This window comes from Loxodonta africana, chromosome 6 (assembly GCF_030014295.1).
Source record: "Loxodonta africana isolate mLoxAfr1 chromosome 6, mLoxAfr1.hap2, whole genome shotgun sequence".
NCBI classification, from domain to species: Eukaryota; Metazoa; Chordata; class Mammalia; order Proboscidea; family Elephantidae; genus Loxodonta; species Loxodonta africana.
Genome location: NC_087347.1, coordinates 77,552,224 through 77,571,698, shown reverse-complemented (window position 1 = coordinate 77,571,698; position 19,475 = coordinate 77,552,224). Strand labels below are relative to the sequence as shown.

Below are 19,475 nucleotides of genomic sequence, written 5' to 3'. Positions count from 1 at the left end.
TAAGTGAAACTAACAAATAGAAATATTACTGAAGAATTTCCCCTGTAGCTGGGGCTGGAACCATGGGAAAGAATGGAGAAAAAATTCTTATGTCAACTTGGACTTTAGTCAGCAAAGGTGCTCGTCACAAGTCCCTGCACAAGTCAAACTGCCCCAGCTTGTTGGAACAAGAACTGTTGATGAGACAAAAACAATCTAGAACAGGCATGACCTAAATATGCACTTTACCTTCCTTAGTTTTGGTTTTGCCATCTTTCATGCCTAAAGGTATTCACTGCTTTCCCCATCACCCTCAAATAACAATAAAATGAGGGCAAACATTTTATCATCTCCACCACAGCCTCATCACAGACAAGGCATGTGCACCTTTTCAAAGGCCCAGATAAAATCCTATCCACTCTGTCCGTTAAAAGTAACAATAATAAAGAGGAACAGACTTTTTAGGTCCTTGGTGATAGGTCTGGCTGCACATTCCAATCACCTGAGGAGCCTTTAAAACTATATGGATGCCTCTTCCCTCTCCTCTCAATAAATGATAAGAACCATGATTACTACTGACTGAGGGCTTGCTTCGTGCCAGGCATTGTGCTACACTCTTTACAAACATTTTCACATTTGTCTCTAACAACCAACCTCCTTATTTTACAGTAGCAAGCGGGCAAGCCTCAGAGAGGTTACCAGCAGGAGGATGGCCCAGCCTCTGTGCTGAAAGTAATTGGTTGGAAATTTGTCTTCTCGACAAGTAACTATTATTAAGGGAATACTAGTTATCAGAAGAACAGGAATGTGTCTTTCCTCTCTGATCACCATAACCATTCAATGACTGGCCATATTGTCAGCTAAGCGGGACTCAATGACATCTCATAGTTTCTAGAGACCTATTTGTTTCCTACCACTTATTTCAGAATACCATGGATTCAAACAAATCCTACATAGACATTTGTTGACTTTCAAACAAACTGCTCTGAATTCACTTCCAGGAAGAAGTGGCACAAAATACATCCACGGTATGGCTGAAAGTACGCAAAGGCCCAAGCTCGCTCTCTATATATAGCAAAATATAACCGATTCACCATCAGAGTTTAAGAAGCACACAGGAGTCTGATAAAATACATATTTATTAGAAAATTTTCAGCAGCATCATTTCCAGTTGTTTTTCTAATCAAAGAACATTTCAAACTAATTACAAAAGCCCTCAAAATATGAGCAACAAATATTGAGAACTCAGAAATAAAATAATCAGTAGTACGTGTTCCATTCATTCTTCCATGAGTCCATTCATTCATTGTTTAACAAATGTGCAATATTAGCACAGACAACCAGGAATGCTACTTACTATGTAAATTGTATATTCCTGCCATGCTTCCCAGATTTTCTGTTGTAGAGACTATACTACTACTCAAAAGAAGAGCTAGACTGTACAGTACATTCTGATATAAATGTATAGATTTAGCCAAAAGACCTAAAAAAGGCTCAATAACAGTTTCCCTTTCTATTCATGTTCAACTTAGGAAATAAATAGTAATTATAATGATATTTTCACACGCAGGAACAAAAACCTAGTTTAGATTTTGCTTAACTGATATTTGTTTTGCACCTTACTTCATGAAGAGACAGATTTGGGTTTAGTAATTTGGTGACTGAGCTCCAGTTACTAGGGTACGTGAGCACCTGAGGTGCCAGGCTATGGTCCATCAAGTGAAGGAGTTCATTCAATTAAATACAAACTCACTCCGTGACACTTGTACTTAATAACATGGAATTTTCTCACAGACACTACAAATAGAAATGTTGACTTGGAAGGTAGTAAGATAACACGTATATAACAGACCGTTCTAGTTAGACAACACAAACATGCAGAAGAGCTAAATTGAATTGCATTTTCTACTTTCTAGATTCTCTGAGGTGTCTACAGTCAAATTCAGATGTCGATCCAACATGCAGTGCCCTCATCCGGTACAGCTATTGATTGCGTTGACGTGTAATATTGAAGGTAAATTAACTGCTGATGTGTAAAGGCAGATCCAAAAGGGAGACCTGGATTCATTTCCTGGATAATTCCATCTAAAATATGAGCGGCACCTCTTCTTTAGAAATGACTAAAGGCCCCAAGTCAATTATTTCTCTCACTGATTCACTTACTATAATGATCACCGACCAATTCAGCAGATACTTTTATTAGCAAATTTCAAAGACGTTATAATCTTTCCAAGATTTACAAATGTACAATATATTTATAGCATTACTTTCAGACAGCTTCAGTGCAAAGATATACATATAGTACATCGTGACAATTATTTGGAAAAATGAGATGGCATAAGTAAAAAAAAAGAACACAAGGCATAGTTTCCAGACCCTTCCAACTATAAGGCAAAAAGGAAAAAATATATACATATGCATTTTTTTAATAAAGTACTGAATGTTAACTTTTTTTCATCTGTTTGTAAAAAATATATGTGCAAAAGTGTGTTTCTAATTACTCCCTAACTAGTCGGCATAGCTATACTTCAGAGTCCTCTCTAACAAGGTTAGCAGTGTCTTTAAAAGTGTCTTCTGTCGCAGTATTGGCTGCAGTTGGGTCACTTCTTGGAGGGATTTCAGCAGGGAGAGTAGGTGACGGGGGCGGGGCCTCAGTAGCTCTGTCCTGCTCTGTCTCCATCTAAAAAAAAAAAATATATATCTAGACCACAATAAAACACAAATCAGCCAAATATCTCCCCAACACTGGAAACAGTTTGCACAGAATAATCTGAGTATGTGTCCAACTTAGCTCAATGAGTTATTTCTAAGAAAGAATGCTAGTGCTAAGAAAAAATTTAAGAAATTACCTCTGCATAGATTGGATTTTCAAAGTTGGTGCTTTGTTTCAGTTTTCTTTTGAAGAAATTCCATTTTGTTGCCTAAGTGAAAAGGAGGAAAAAATAATAATAATGGAATTTGGGGGTAGGTTTCTTTTCCCTCTGCCTAGGTTTTTAAATTTCTTCTCACTGAAGGACACATCAATTTGGGACCATGTGTTTGGCCAGTGTGGGAAATTATTCAATACTTTCTATGGTCCCGGAACAGTAACTGAAACTTCTGGACTCTTTTCATCTAATAATTTCAAAGTACTTTTTTCATTTGAACTTTATAGTTTACAGTCTGTGCCAATAGTATCTAGAGGCTTTGACAAGTAGATCGCCCTAGCTACTCCAAAGAAAATAGACACAGGTAAGAGATTTCTCCAGGGGCTTCCAAAAAATTAAAGGAAAAAGGCAAACTGTAATTCTTGTTTCCTAAACCAACGTCTTGATCCTGGGTCAACTCAAGAGGGCTAGAAGTAAAGCAGCCGTTCACTTTAACCCACATGAATTAGCACCCTCTCTGTACAAAAAAAAGAAAGGGAAAAATGACATTTGGGTCAGAGCCCTTGTCTCTGGAAGGTCAAAACCCTCAAAAGTCACTGCTTTAGTATGAACGGGCTACTTGCAGTTAAGCAGTTACTAAGAAGAAAAATAGTGTGGTAACTTTCATTTTTTTCCAACCTTTAGAAAATAATAGAATGGACTCGTGGGAGTTCATGGTCTTTGAGTTTTTATGCATATTAATAGATGAATGATAAATTCTTGAGACTCCTTGGAACGTGAATGTTAACCTAGCGTGATCTTCACCAAGTGCCCCTGCTGCCTTTAAGCCACACTGGTTGTGATCTCAGTGCCCAGAAGGCAATGGATGCAGGAAAATTCCTGGGGGACAACCCTTGGGTGTCTCCGTTGATTAAGAAAGAGGAATCACTGATGTACTGCAGAGATGGAGATGAGAAAGAAAGGGACTGCACTTGGCACAGGTCGGCTCTCGTTTTGAGAGTCTTCTTCAGTTTATTTCCGGTAACTAATTTACAGATTAGAGGTTACAGCATCCCACAATATTACCCTTCCTGCTCAGGCTGAAGACTACCTCTTTGTCTAGTAAAGAAGATCACTAGACTTGAAATGTATCAAGAGAATATGTTGAAAATACAAAATAAATCTGGCAGCCCTTGGGGATGAGTCAGATTTGGGAAACCAAATATACAATATTTAAACATTTTGGTACCAAAGTTAATCTTTGAAAGTTAATCTTCAAAAATCCATTATGGGAAACACTTCTTTAAATGTGGCTTAAGGAAAAAGTTCAGTCCCTTGAGAAATATGAAAGTGAAAATTCTTTTCTAAGACATTTGTGGGAAACCCTAGTGGCGTAGTGGTTAAGAGCTACTGCTGCTAACCAAAAGGTCAACAGTTTAAAGCCACCAGGCGCTCCTTAGAAACCCTATGGGGCAGTTCTACTCCGTCCTATAGGTTGTCATGAGTTGGAATGACTCAATGGCAGTGGGTTGGGTTTGGTTTGGTTTGTTAAGACATTTGTGGGTGTGGGAGTGTGTGTGTGTGACAGAAGACAAAGAAATGGTGAAGAAATAGGAAAAGGTGAGCAAAGAGAACTTTGTTACAAGCTCTTCTCATTAGCATCATGTTGGCTCACTTTTATTTTGATCCAAATAAGCAGAACAGAACCAATGTCTGAGGTGCTTCAAAGTCATAAATCCAGTATGACTTCTAAGTTAACTTTGTAAACATGAATAGATTATAGAATTTGAGAAAGAAGGGCTGGATAAAAGGACATAATTTCCAGCTACCCTTAGACCTTTGTTGCTTTATATGACTGCAGAGAAGGAGTCACAGAATCTTAGAGCTGACATACACACTTCAGAACCTGGGAGTGTGTGTGTGTTGGGGAGGGGGGAGGTAACTTCTGGGGTCACAATGAATTGGGGAGGACACTATTGAGATTTAGTGGACAGGGGCCAGGAATACTAAAATATCCTGAAATGCACAGGATAGTTTTATACCACAAAGAACCACCCCACCAAATATGCCCATAGTGCCACCGGTGGGAAACACTTTTAAGGACTCCAGTGCCCAGAGGTGAAATGATCTGCCCAGAATAAAACATCTAGATATCCGATAGGTGAACATGTATCCATTAAAATTGGCGATACATTATCCATTGATAGGGTTTTATATCAAATTAATTTACTGGATTTCTCCGTGAAGATAGATTACTACTTCATCTGCTGTTTGTCGTTTTTTTTTTTTTTTTAATCTCCAGAATTAAACACGGTGTCTGGCATTGATTGAACGATTGGATGAATGACTGGGTGATGAATAGATGGAGAGATGGATGGTAAAGATATGTTAGTGCCATCTAGTGGTCAATATAGGTAACAGCAGTAGACCAATGGACAAAATAACATTAATAAGGGAATAAATATGAAATTACATCACACAGGGTAGGGTCTTTTATATGTATCCTTGACACAGTGGACTCTCTATTCATACTAAGTCATTCTCTCAAACCAAATGTCCCTGGTTTGCAGAAGCTGGATCCCAAAATCTATACCCCTTCCCTACGTGGTCTTCAACATACAACGAACATTATTCCAAACTCAATCTTTGAGTGAAGATTTACTTGGTGTAAAGCTTTTCAATTCAATATTCTTAAAAATTATTTTTATTAATTGTCTACACACTTTGGGATCTGTGAGCCTGTCAGGGTTTCCCCCTAGTTTGCCTAAGTTTAATACCAAAGTTCTTTGCAAAGTTCTTCCCAAATCCCACATGATTTCAGTAGTCAGCCACTGTTACCTGAGTTCCATTGTCACCTGGGGAAGTCTCCTTTGTCTCTGGAGCTATCTCAGATGGGTTTATGGAACTTTCATAATTCTTGCTAACCCCACTTGCAGATTCAGTCCCCTGTGAACATATTGGAAATCTCTATTCAGTTTTGAAGGAATTCAGTATACCAATGATGTAAAGTTGCCTCTCAACTCACTGGTTCTTGTTTACCACAACGTTCTCCCACAGACATGGTCAGGTACCATTTTTTATGGTACCTGGCACCCCAGGACTGAACACCACTCACTTCTACCTCCCCAAAATCAGGAACACCAATCACTAAGTCATCTCATGCCTTAATCCTGGGAGGCAACTACACACTGTCACTTGTTAATAACAATTTCTGTTGTGTTCTCTATTACCACTTATTCTCACTGTTAATTGTGTTTTTGGGTAAAAGATACACCGGTTATATGTTGGCAGCCAAATCCTAGAAAGATGGCGTGAATAATTCCCCGAATTCACTGGTGAGTTGAGAATCACATCCTTGGATATTTGGAATAAATGAATAACTTCAGAGGACTGCTTAAAATACGTTGAATTTTTGAAAAAGGCAAAGTGAAATTAATATACCCCAAAATATTTTCTGCAACATTCATGTGATTCCAAGGTCCCCCCTTTAGACGAAATTACCGTGAAACAATAAACCATAAGGTAGAAAGTCACCCCGTTCCTATATTTTTACATTCATTACTTCTCAAATTTGGATATGTGTTTATATACCTGGCCACATTTTATTTCAAGCCATTATAGTTTTGCTATCTGGATATCAAAGGACCAGGCAAAATGCTTTCACGATCCAAATATTTCTGACCTTAGAAAACCTGTTTATAAAATAAACATTTCTATCTTGTATTAAAATGTACCATATCCTGTGACATCCTGTGACGTTTAGGTGTTAACAATGAAAGGCTAAGACACTAAGGTCAGTTATTTCAACAAAGGAGGTAGAGGTTGGCAGCTGACGGGCACTGGAAGTGGTGTTGGGCCAACCGATCCAGAGCTAATGAAAAATTCTTTCCCTCCATCCACATGCCTATCTCATCTCCCAGCTCTTCTCACTGATGACTGAGTAACAGGGCTACCCCAAAGGAAATTTAGGTATCCACCTATCAGCTGTGGAGACATCTGCGCTCTTTAGAGAAGTATGGGAAAGCAAACATAATGAGGGCAACCACCCTTTGACTTGACTCAAACCACACCCTTATGATACCAATAATAACCCAGAGAGTGTATCCAGTCCCAAAAATCCCTGCACAATGGCCCAACAATCATTTATCGAGAGCTCAGGATATGTCAGGCACTGTGTTTGCCAAGCGTTCTAATGGACTTATACGTTTTGCTCAGATGCCACTCAGAACCCTCAACAACTGTGCAACAAAACAGGATTCTAGTTGTTTTCAGGTGTTATGTTTGTGGGTCGGTCTTGTCCTTGCAGATGATGAAGCTGAGAAATGGACCTCTGTGCTTCCTTCCATCTGGAGGGAAGGTTAGGAGAATTCTAAGAGGTCATTGCTCAATAGAATGAAATCCAGCAACAGCAATAACTGAAAGAAAGGACTGTGGTTTCTTACCTGGGTTGGCTGAACCACATTGACAGCATTGTCTCTAGATGAGTACATTGGGTTTTCAAATATTATGGGTTGCTTCCCAATGTCCATAGCAAAGTGTTCGCTCTGATGGGGGAAAAAAAAAAAGAGTTATCACACCACGCTGGTCTCGTTCACACAGAGAAGAAGGTGCTTTCCTCACTCTTGGAGGCATGCGCTATACCAAATCTAACCAAAATATGATGTCTTAGAAAATGGGCCAAAAGTTAGCAGAAACACAAGTCCTCCATATAGAATAACATAAATTCACTAACACACTCAAGAAAACTGAAACATTCTTCCTACATCAGAATTCTCTCCAATCCCTTAATACAAATAAGTCACTTGAAGATTTGGTCTGAACAGCCTGGACAACAGAGAAAAGGGTGGTTGGTGGAAGAAGAGCAAGAAGGAGGAGAGGGGAAGAGAAGAAATGGGCAATATATTTTCAGACAAAGAATAAAGTAAAGATTTGGGGAAAAGACAGAATACCAAAAATGATTTCCCAATACTGATTATAGACAGCCCTCTCTGTGCCAGGCCTGTACTTGTCTCCTCATAAGCTGTCTCATTTGGTTCTCACATAAGGCATTATTGTACTCATCTTACAGATGGGGGCAGTGAGAGAGAGATCAAGTTCCATGCCTAATACTACATATGCAGAAGGTGCCAAAGTATGTATATCAATACCCATGGAAACAGCAGTGGTGTTTTCAATCACCTCATATGCATGCAAAAGCTGGATAATGAAGAAGGAAGATGAAAGAGCTGATTCCTTTGAATACTGGTGTTGGCGAAGAATATTGAAAATACCATGGACTGCCAGAAGAACAAACAAGTCCGTCTTGGAAGAAGTATAGCCAGAGCGTTCCTTGGAAGCAAGGATGGCCAGACTTCATCTCACATACTTTGGACATGTTATCAGGAGGGACCAGTCCCTGTAGAAGAGCATCCTGCTTGATGGGGTAGAGGGTCAGCGAAAAACAGGAAGACCCTCAACGAGATGAACTGACACAATGTCCACAACAATGGGCTCAAACACAGCAATGGTTGTGAGGGTAGCACAGGACTGGGCGGTGTCTCGTTCTGTTGTACATAGGGCTGCTATGAGTCGGAACCAATTAGACGGCACCTAACAAGGAGGTGGCAGAGCTGGAATTTGAACCTATTACTGATTCCAAAATCAATGTTTTTTTCCACCACTTATACATTGGTGAAAAAATACAAGATACTAGGAAAAATATATTTCCTCATCCCTTCCTTTGTAAATACAAAATGTCATCAAATAAAAGCAAAACATCCTTCTCTCTCTCTCTGCAAAAAACCCTAAGACTGCTTAAGATTCCAGATCAGCACTGTAGCTAGTAAAAAAAAAAAAAAATTTTTTTTTCAATTTTGTTATTAAGGCCGTTAAGTACATTTCTGCAACAAATCTAACGTTTCCTGCCTTTAACTATACAGGGCAGACCTTTTTTCTGAGAGGTATACGGTATTTCCTCATTCATTAGGTTAATTTCATTCTTAATAAAAAGTGTTTATTATATGACTTAACCTTCAAATAATCGTTTTTGAAAACACACTCACCATCACCATTGATCTGTCAATAGCAGACTCGGGCTCAAAATCAGATACTCCAATATCCATGGTAACATCTGTCCCCGATCTGAAGGTCACCCCATTTCCATGTTCAGAGGATTTGACAAGACTACTTAAGCTGAAAGGAAGTAATCAAAACAGAACATTTTTTAACAACCTTTTCTTCATATTTTCTCCGTAAGTCTTGCTTAAATGAAATGCCCAATTCCCACTCTGAATTTACACATGTCAAACATTGTACTAAGTTTCCTTAAAACCCATTGCCGTTAAGCCAATTCCAACTCATGGTGACAGAGTAGAACTGAGCTCCATTGGGCTTTCTTGGCTGTAATCTTTACAGAAGCTGATTGCCAGGTCTTTCTTCCCCAGTGCCACGGGGTAGGTTTGAACTGCCAGGCTTTTGGTTAGTAGCCAAGAGCAAAGCATTTGCACCACCCAGGGATGTTCCAAAAAAAAAAAACCCAAACCCATCACAGTCCAGTCATAGTGACCCCATAGGACAGATTAGAACTGCCCCATAGAGTTTCCAAGGAGCACCTGGTAGATCTGAACTGCTGACCTTTTGGTTAGCAGCCATAGCTCTTAACCACTATACCTCCAAGGTTTCCCCAGGGATGTTAGCTAACTGGAAGCATTAAAGCACATTTCTGAATGCTTGAGACCTAACAGAGGGCAGGTCGAGCACTTACAGAAGTAAAGCCTGGTCAATCAGCAAGCCTCCCGTGTACTCCATCAACAGCAAGTCTAACCTGAGTGCCCAGCAGGAGGCACAACCACTTGGCCTTGAGACTTGCCACTCAGGCTTCAGAGAAACAGTCAGTTAAGAGGTTGTGATCTAACATTACTGCTGTAAACCCTCACAACTTTTTTTGTTTCTACAGAATACGTGAACTGTGTATTGTACCTTTTTCGTGGTAAATATATAAGTAACAAAACATTTGTCATTTCTACAATCTTCAGGTGTATTACATTTTTTTAACTTAAAATCAACCAAATTATTAGCATGGTCACATCCCACAGGCTTCTAAATATTAATATTCCACGTCATAAAACTGACCTTGGCAACTTGGGCAGAGAAGGTAAAAGGGAGCCGGTTTTCCTATAGTGGAAAAATCCTCCGATGGCCAAAGCTCCAATTATGATGACAAAGATGACTGCCAACAGCGCTGCCACTGCTGCTACCAAAGAGGGAAGAAGTGAGCATGGCAACATGTGAAGAAGGAAACGGGCCAACAGAATTAGAAGCAGAAGCTGGGGACGAGAATCATATGCTTTGTAATGACCAGATTAAACAGAATATATGACAGCATTCAATTTAGGGGCCATGGAATATTTCTAGGTTGCTCTTACTCTTAAAACTTACTTGTTCCTGGAGGAGCGCCTCTTGAAAAGCCTAATTCACAGTAGCTTCCAGTGTAGCCGCTAGGACACCTGAAAGTAAAAGGAGAGTCACTCACCAGCCATCCCCTCTTAGGCTTCAATTGCAATTTATAAGCACATCCTGAGATCAAGAGAGCTTTGGCTGAGTAAATTACATGTTGGACAATGTATCCTGCTGTGAGTTTTATTTATTCTGCTGAGAGATGACAAGCAGAAACAATAGTGCTCCACTTTCAATGGAGTGGAAACCCTGGTGGCATAGTGGTTAAGTGCCAACCACTTAAGGGCTGCTAACCAATAGGTCAGCAGTTCGAATCCACCAGGTGCTCCTTGGAAACTCTATGGGGCAGTTCTACTCCATCCTATAGGGTCGCTATGAGTCGGAATCGACTCGACAGCAGTGGTAGTGGGTTTTCAATGGAGTAGCAGTGCCTAGTTATAGAGGCACCCAAAGGGTCAGTCTCATCAAATAAATCTATCGGTTTCTTCTCTAACCTACGAAAGCCTTCTTCAGAAGGTAAAAATGGAAACCGTGATGGTGTTCTGTCCTTTCATTTGCTTTCATTCAATACTGTTTAAAGACATCTATTTATCTTGTTTCTTTCTCAAGAATCTTCTTCTTTCCAAATCCTCAGTTCGGTCTTTCTGCATGTCATGTGTGCCTGGTACTAAAGCAGCCCTGTTTACCGCCATTCTCCCACAATCCTACTGCCAATGACAGTACCAGGAGAGCGGGAAACAAATTCTGTTTTCACTTCTCTAACTTCTTGCTACCCAAAGTGTGGTGCACAACTCTGTGGCATCACCTGGGAGCTTGTTAGGAATGCAGAATGCCTGGTGGATGAAAATTGGCATTTTAACAAGATCCCCAGCTGATTCTTGTGCACATTATGGCTGGAGGAGCACTGCCTTAGTTCTCTGTGGGCTCTCCCAAGGAAAGGCAAGTGGGTTAAAATATGAAAATTAGTGAACTGTACAGCTCTGAACTCAACATTCAGACTTACTTGCATTTGGGGAGGTTATTCTCATCAAAATAGCAAGTTCCTCCGTACATACACCTGCATGCAGGGGGCATGGTGATAGGAGATTCAATGGCTGCAGAAAGGGAAAGCCATGCATGTGTTAGCAGGCCATACTCAGCAGAGCACTCTGCCCCCATGCAAACCTGCCTCGTGCCCAGAGTCGGGGTGGGGTGGATAGAACAGGGGCAGCTGATTAGTCTCCCTGTGAAAACATTCCCTTCCCCTTAGGCAAATGGATTTCCTTAACAATAATAGGGTCTTGGAGAGTAACATATATTTGATAGAAAAGAAAGAGGTGCTAGATTCCAGAGCAGGTATTAATAGTTAAAAGAACCTTGTGGTAAAGGAATCTCTTAGGACATTTACATTCTCATTTGAAGTTTTCAGAACTCTCCTCTTTGACCATTAAAATCAAGAGTTCAGTTGAGGCGCACCTCAGAACTTCCACCAAAGGCTCTAAAGCATCAGTGACTCATCAACGGACACTTAGGTTCATCGGTACTGGATAGCTAGATAGGTAGAGATCTCCTGATTTTAGAAGTACTCAAAAATGACCCTCGCTCTGGGCCCTGCTCCCCTCTCAGCCCCACGTACTCCTTGAATGTGCCTGATGGGCCATTACCAAGAAGACGCTCAAGAAGTGTTTGTTGCATTTGTCTTCATTGATAGTCTCCTGGCTCAGTCCTTCAATCTAAGTCTCTATTTAAATTTCACTTTATCAGAGAGGCCTTCCCTGAACGCCCAGTTACCCACCACCCCCCTCCCCGCCCGCCCAGCACACCCCATTCCTCTTATCCTGATTAGTTTTCTCCATATATTTTTATTTATTGGTTTCTCTATTTATTGCCCTCTCAGAAGAAAAGGTCTGATGAAAACGCCTTGGAGAACATTTCTACTCTGACACACATGGGGTCACCATGAGCCAGAATCCACTCAGTGGCAACTGGTTTGGTTTATTTCTTGTCCTATTAGAATATAAGCTCATTCAGAGCTTTCTTCACTTCTGTTGTCTCCAGTACTTACAACAGTGTCTAATACATAGTAGGAACTCAGTAAATACTTATACTAATTAATCAACCAATTAATTCAAGCCAAGACCCTATATGGAATAACTACCATCATTAATGTGCTTACTTTGATTAAAGTTCCTTTAAATGTAAACTTAACATAAACCACTGGCTAATAATTTAAAGGAGGGAAGTAGTAGATGAAGTGAACAACTTGGACAGTGCCTCTCCTACAATGTGAAACTGCGATAAATGTCAAAAAACGATCAATCTATAGCTCAAAATACTAGAATCTTGTCACTATCTCCCCCAGTGGCACTGGGATAAGAATGGTGGTAGAGGAGGGGGGAAGGAGGGAAGCAGTTTTTTTCTCCCTGAGTTCATTCTGTAAACTACTCAGGTTGGAAAGGGTGACATAGGGTGGTGCCTTGTTTAAGCACTTGCTCCCCCTGGTGGTAGAAGATGGCTAAGCCTCTGCCTTGCCCGGTCAGCTAAAACTTAGCCCCAAGGCTGCAGGCCATTACATGCGCCACTAGGGTTGCTATGAGTCAGAATTGACAACTGCAGGATGAGTTTTTTTAACGTACAGGGTACTACTTACGGACATTAGTTATTACCTATGGTTGTGCAATAGGATTCTTATTAACTCCTTAATTTAAAATACACATTGAAAAAAGTTCTTACCCAAGAATAGCATTTAGGATGAGAAACCACCACCTAAGGTTCCTGGGTGGTGCAAAAGGTTAAGCACTTGACTACTAGCCAAGACGTTGGCAGTTCAAACCCACCAAGAGTCCCCTCAGAAGGCAGGCCTGCCTAGTGCCCTGCTTGAAAACCCTATGGACCACAGCTCTACTCTGTAACACAGGAGGTTGCCATGAATCTGAATTGACTTGGCAACAATCAACAACTCCTTATTCTAGCCTCCATCTCCCAACAACATAAGGTACCTTTCAAAATGTGACTCTTTTCAGTGGTCAAAACTTCAGTTGTCAAAATGAGCATGTGAGAAAACCAGTGACCATCCTCTAGAGCCCCCTCCCCCCCACCTCCGTCCCACACCGTGCTGTTTAACCCCCTCCCACCTCAGCAGCATGGCTGTCTAACTTGAGGAACTCCAATTAAGGCCAAATAGATTCCTAAGGCAATAGGAACCCAGTATGAGGTGGATGAAGAGGTCTTATACAAAACCCACTCTTCAAAATGCCTTTACAAAACCATATAACAGTGGATTCAGGGGCATTGGATCTGTATTTCTGGAGATCTTAGTAACAAATTATCAGAAACCCTTGGGACACAAGTTCTGTTTGGCCCCTTGAGTGCCATTCAACTCTGTTTATTTCCCACATTTCTCATCCCTCTTCTATTCTAGTCTGTAAATGATCTAACACACAGGGACTCCTGCAGAAGGTGATGCACAGACAGACGAGCTCTACCTGCATCACACTGAGTGAAGCTCCCCTGCATAAAGCTGGAGCCTTGGGGACAAGCACAGCTGTATCCTCCAGGTCTCAGTAGGCAGAGGTGACTGCAGACATCTTTACAGGGATTGGGCACTGGAAAGCAGATGAGAACAGGGGTTAGGTCCTGAGGAGAGAATGAACACCCCAACCTAACATATGCCCATCAACTGGGCTGTGACTCTGCCAGGTGGTGGCAGAGCCCAGGCAGCATCCCAATACCTCTAGGTCGTGTGCCACCTGGCTACTCACGCTCACTTAAACTACCATCCCCTGCCACCGCAACAAGCTGACATAGCCCTCTGTGCCATCCATCCCAGTTCCACACCACCCACATTTTCTATTGGTTTCACCTGTCTCCTCTATGTCCTTGTCAGATTTTTGAAGGTAGTTTCTGTATCTATCTGGCTCATTGCATAACTTCAAAATCTAATCAGTGCTAAAGCAACTTTAGATGGCTCAACAGGAGCCCATTATTATATCAAAATTTATCACTACCCAAACTTGGATAAATCATAAGATATGATAAGATACAATCCAGAAGACGTGATTTCCACCCCCATTCTCCAAGAACTTTCTTCTGAGCTTCAGTTTCCTTATTTGAAAGACAAGGGAATTTAGAGGTATGATTCCCAAACATGGCTATATATCAGAATCACCTGGGGAGGTATTTTGAGAACCACTGGACCTGAGTAAATGTTAATCTAGCACAGCTGGGCTGGGTCTCTGGCCTATATCTCACCATTGCTTTCCAAAGGGGGCCCAGGGTGTTAACTGGCTGAGATGCTTTTCCTTCAGTGGCAGGCTCTCCTCTGCCTGAATACCAACCAGTACTAGACTTCTTTCTCTGCAGGGACCAGACAAGAGGCCACCCAGGTGTACTGTGCTCTCCCCTCCTGCCTATAAGACTGCAGGAACACTTAGAGCACAAGAACATTTATTATTGGCAGGGCCTGGGGTGTGTTGGAGAGGGTTGAAGAGTGGGCAGTCACTATCATCAACACAAGCCAAACTACTCACTAGAAAAGGCGTTTGTCACAAGTGTATTCTGTCTGGGATCTCAGACTGGAGTTCATTTTACCAAGGCTGACTAAGGGTCTCGCTGAACTCATGAGGAGCACAGGCTCTCCCCTTGTTTCACATGTAGGAATGGGAAGGGAGTTGACTTGCCAGATGCCTCACAGCTATAGAATTCAACCTGGGCCTAGGTATGCTGACCACTGGACCAGAACAGAAAAGCAGTGAACTTTGGGTTGGACAGTACTGAACTTAAGATCATTTCTGCAACTAAATGCATCTATTAGTTGTGTGAACTGGACACGAAGTTATTAAATCTCTCCTAGCCTCAGTTTCCTTATTTGTGAGATGAGGATAAAATCCTCTTTATAAGGGTTTTGAAGGAACAGATGTCTGAAGACAGAACCTGATGTACACAGCCCAGGTATATTTCCTTTCCTCTTCTCAAAAATTTCCCTTCCAGCCACATAAACCAGAGGCTCCATTAGCCTAAGACCAGAAGAACTAGATGGTGCTGGGCTACTACCAATGACTGCCCTGACAGGGAACATAGCAGAGAGTCCCTGAGGGAGCAGGAGAAAAGTAGGGTGCAGAACTCAAATTCTAGTAAAAAGACCAGACTTGATGGCCTGACTGAGACTGGAGGAACCCCAGAAGACATGGCCCTCGAACTCCTATTAACCCAGAACTAAAGCCATTCCCAAAGCCAACTCTTCAGACAAAGATTAGACTGGACTATAAGACATAAAATGATACTCGTGAAGTGTGTGCTTCTCAGCTCAAGTAGATACATGAGACTGAATGGGCAGCTCCTGTCTGGAGGAGAGACGAGAAGGCAGAAAGGGACAGGAGCTGGTTGACTGGTCACTGAGTGGAAAGGAGGAGGGCACTGTCACATTATAGAGAGAACAACTAGGGTCACATAACAATGTGTGTATATATTTTTGTATGAGAAACTAACTTGAGCTGTAAACGTTCACTTAAAGTACAACAACAACAAAAAAAGGTGAGGAAACCACAGCAAAAAACATTTCCTTTCCCTTTCACCTTGCTCTGTACTATGTTGAAGGGTGAATTAGAACACAGGTGACCTGACGAAGCAGGGCCCAGAACTAAAAAAATGAGAAAGAGGGGAGGAGAATACGGCTGACAATTTTAAGCTAAGGTTGACATATCTTAGGACAAATTGGCTAGCCTGGCCTTTCAACTACAGGAGTAGATAAGACTTCTGATATCTATGAACTCATTTTGTGACTCAGCAATCCAACTTGTACTTATCAGGGTTCCAGGACCTGCTGGGTCCTGTGGTCTACAGGTACATATCCATAACTCTAAGTAATAATGAGGACTGAAATATTTTTATTTCATATCTGTTAGTGGTTTGCATAATTTTACTTGACATTCAATCTTATTAGGTTAAAACACACATTTTTTTCATGCACCAAGAGATCAACCTATTATTATCCACTACCATTCTCCAACAATGTTGTCATTAATTTGAAATATGGTTTCCAGATGATAAGGACCATCTTATTCCACGGTATTTACCTGACTGATTGTGTCTGTGTTGATGAAAGATTCGAACTTGAGTGAGCCAAGGGCTCATTGTCAGCACTTTCACTCTATCTCCATTCCCAAATTTATCTTCCTTCCATACTTCTCCCCTTTCCTTAGATGTCCAGTATATCTGGCCTTCGAAGACATCCAGGCTATAAGGGTTCCTTGCTGCTTATCCACGGAGGGTGCGGGGGAAACACAGGGAACAAAACAAGGTTATTAAAAAGAAAAGATCCCAACACCACTTCTGCTTGAATTATACATTCTGCTTGAATTATCCCTAATGCAACACCTAGAAACTCCCAGAACATTCTGGTAGACTGTCATTAAGGAACTCAGGTCTCTGTACATGATCACAAAAGCATGCTGACTGGGAGATCAAGATGATGAAAATTAATCAAGATTAATGCATATTGCCTGACACAATTATAGGGGACTAGTTCACTTTTAGGAGCCCTGGTGACACAGTGATTAAGCACTCGGCTGCTAACTGAAAGGTCAACAGTTTGAACCCACCAGCCACTCTGTGGGAGAAGATGTAGCAGTCTGCTTCCATTAAAGATTACAGCCTTGGAGACCCTATGGGGAAGTTCTACTCTGTCCTACAGGGTCCCTAGGAGTCAGAATAAACAGCAACAGGTTTAGTTCACTTCCAATTTGCTGATTTTATCTTATTTTTGGAAAACAAATCTGTACGGCAGAGGTTTTTTTCCTCTGAATTTAAGACACTACTGGTCAGGGAGAAAAAAACGTGATATGTGTGGATTGTTGCAATTCTGCAGGGCCTGGATAAAAAATCAAGTGTCCCTCTCCTTCTAGATGTTTCCTGCTGTAAATAGTGAGTAATCTAAAACTACCACGTCTGGAAGTGGCTATACATGGATTAATATTTGTATGCATAAACCACACCTCTATCAGAGCAACCTAACAGGAAACTCAGTTATTTGGGCGTTGGCTGCTGAGAAGTTTTGTTTGTTTGTTTTAAGGGGAAAAAGGGACTTAAATATTACTAATGGATTCATCTGCTTGAAATCACCAACTGGGAGCTGAGGAGTGTCTAAGAAACTGTATATAAACTATTTCCTAAGATCAGTGTTCCTTTCTGACAAAATGGGCAAAGAGACTAGAAACATATCAAATTCTCATCCATTTCTAACCTTCATTTGAAATGACTCTCCTATCAGTTCCATCATATTTTATGGATTCAACAACGTTCTCCTTTGAATCACTCCAGTAGATCCGGTCATTGTTCAAATAATCAATACTAAGGCCTGTTGGCCAACCAAGGTCCTCGGAAACCAAGATTTGCCGATGTTGCCCATCCATCCAGGAACACTCAATTTTAGACTCTCTTCCCCAGTCAGTCCAGTACAGAAGCCTGTAACAAAAGGTTCTTCATTGTAGCATTGAATCTAGTGGAGCTTCTCCACTAAAACAGAGCATGGGCTTCTAGTAGGGTAATCATCTGTTTTTCTCAGTGACCTGGGTGCTAAGTGACTATTTCAAAGGGAAATCGAATACATCTGTGGCCTATCTTTCCTGAAAACTGCATTTCCTTAATAGAAACTGGCCAACTCTGTCTGAAAGACACATATTCAGACCATGCAAAAAATATAATTATGAAACCTGTCCATTCCTCAAGAACTATTTATTAAGTGCCTACTATGTGAGAGGCAGTGAGATATAAACACATGGAGTTTATGTTCTAACTCTTTTATAATCTGCATTTTGTATCCAGTTAATATGTGATAGTAAAGAAATTGTCTAAGTGCCATAGATTGAATTGTGTCTCCCCAAAATTTGTGTCAACTTGGTTAGGCCATAATTCCCAGTATTGTGTGATTGTCCACCATTTTGTGATCTGATGTGCTTTTCCTGTATGTTGTAAATCCTAATCTCTGCCTGTGGTTAATGAGCCCAAATTAGGTTATGTTAAAGAGGATTAGGGTAGGATGAACACCTTACTCAGGTGACAGCCGTGACCCAATGTAGGGGATGTTTCCCTGGAATGTGGCCTGCATCACCTTTTATCTTACAAGAGGTACAAGGAGACAGAAGCTGGCAGAAAGATGGGGACCTCATACCACCAAGAAAGTAGGGCTAGGAGCAAAACACATCCTTTGGACCTGGGGTCCCTGCCCTGAGAAGCTCCTAGACCAGGGGAGATTGATGATGAAGGAACTTCCCCAGGAGCTGGCACCCTGAATTTGGACTTTGAACCTACTAGACCATGAGAGAATAAACTGCTATTTGTTAAAGCCATCCACTTGTGGTATTTCTGTTATAGCAGCACTAGATAACTAAGACACTAAGCAAGCAAAAGAAGATGACCCGACAGTAAAGCATTACACGGAGTTGCAAAACCTCAAATATCTAGTGAGACCAGGCAGGTGAGATAAATGTGAGGAGTGGGCCAGTTATGAGTGACACAGATGGCGAGAGCAAGGCCCTGTCTAAAAGGGCAACAGACTCACCTCTAGCCAAAACTGCATCTAGGGATGCAGGCCTACCTAGTGTTAATAGTTCTGATTTTTCAAGCCAGAAACTGAGATTTTTCTTTCTTTCTCTTAATTTTAAATGTTGGCAACTAAAGTAAACAAATGTAGAGCTCTGTATAGACTTGAAGCACTTACTAATGAAGATCAAAGACTACAAATCAAACATGTTTATGGGCCATATTTATAGTCCTGGCTACCATTTTGCAAACTCCAATCTAAACCAATTATCAGGTCTAGACCAAACCTTAAGTTCTATTGAGAAATCTGTGGATTTTAAACAAACTGGGCTCTGGAAAAAACATGGCCAGAGACTTCCGTATACTGAGTAGGCCCAAAGCCTATAATAAAAGGCTCAAAAACTGGTGAATATCACCTTGTTCTGTTCCAATTAAAAACAATGTACATATGAAAGAAGTCAGTCACAAAGGAGCACATACTGAATGATTCCAATTGAAGGCTATGTCCAAAATAGGCAAAGCCATAGAGACAGAAATTAGATTAGTGGTTGCCAGGACTGGGGTGTGGAGGAAGGATGAGAAGATAAGAGGGTGACAGCTAAGTGATGCAGGGTTTCTTTTGGGGTAATAGAAATGTTCCAAAGTTGATTGTGGTGATAGAAAATACAACTCTGAATATAATAAAAGCTACTGAATTGT

General features: G+C 41.1%; 1 protein-coding gene across 1 annotated transcript in view; it reads right to left on the bottom strand.

The window, feature by feature from the left end:
• Window positions 1-1,061: 1,061 nt before the first annotated feature.
• Window positions 1,062-19,475, bottom strand: part of LRP2 (LDL receptor related protein 2) — a 155,622-nt gene continuing 137,208 nt past the window's right edge. Inside the window, exons 69-79 of the mRNA XM_064287447.1 lie at window positions 17,479-17,699; window positions 16,313-16,489; window positions 13,724-13,843; window positions 11,263-11,353; window positions 10,242-10,309; window positions 9,936-10,056; window positions 8,867-8,996; window positions 7,268-7,369; window positions 5,664-5,771; window positions 2,829-2,900; window positions 1,062-2,659 (exon numbers count right to left, since the gene is read on the bottom strand). Coding sequence (XP_064143517.1) covers window positions 2,501-2,659; window positions 2,829-2,900; window positions 5,664-5,771; window positions 7,268-7,369; window positions 8,867-8,996; window positions 9,936-10,056; window positions 10,242-10,309; window positions 11,263-11,353; window positions 13,724-13,843; window positions 16,313-16,489; window positions 17,479-17,699 — 1,369 coding nt within the window. The 3' untranslated portion in view covers window positions 1,062-2,500. The remainder of the gene's footprint in view (window positions 2,660-2,828; window positions 2,901-5,663; window positions 5,772-7,267; window positions 7,370-8,866; window positions 8,997-9,935; window positions 10,057-10,241; window positions 10,310-11,262; window positions 11,354-13,723; window positions 13,844-16,312; window positions 16,490-17,478; window positions 17,700-19,475) is intronic.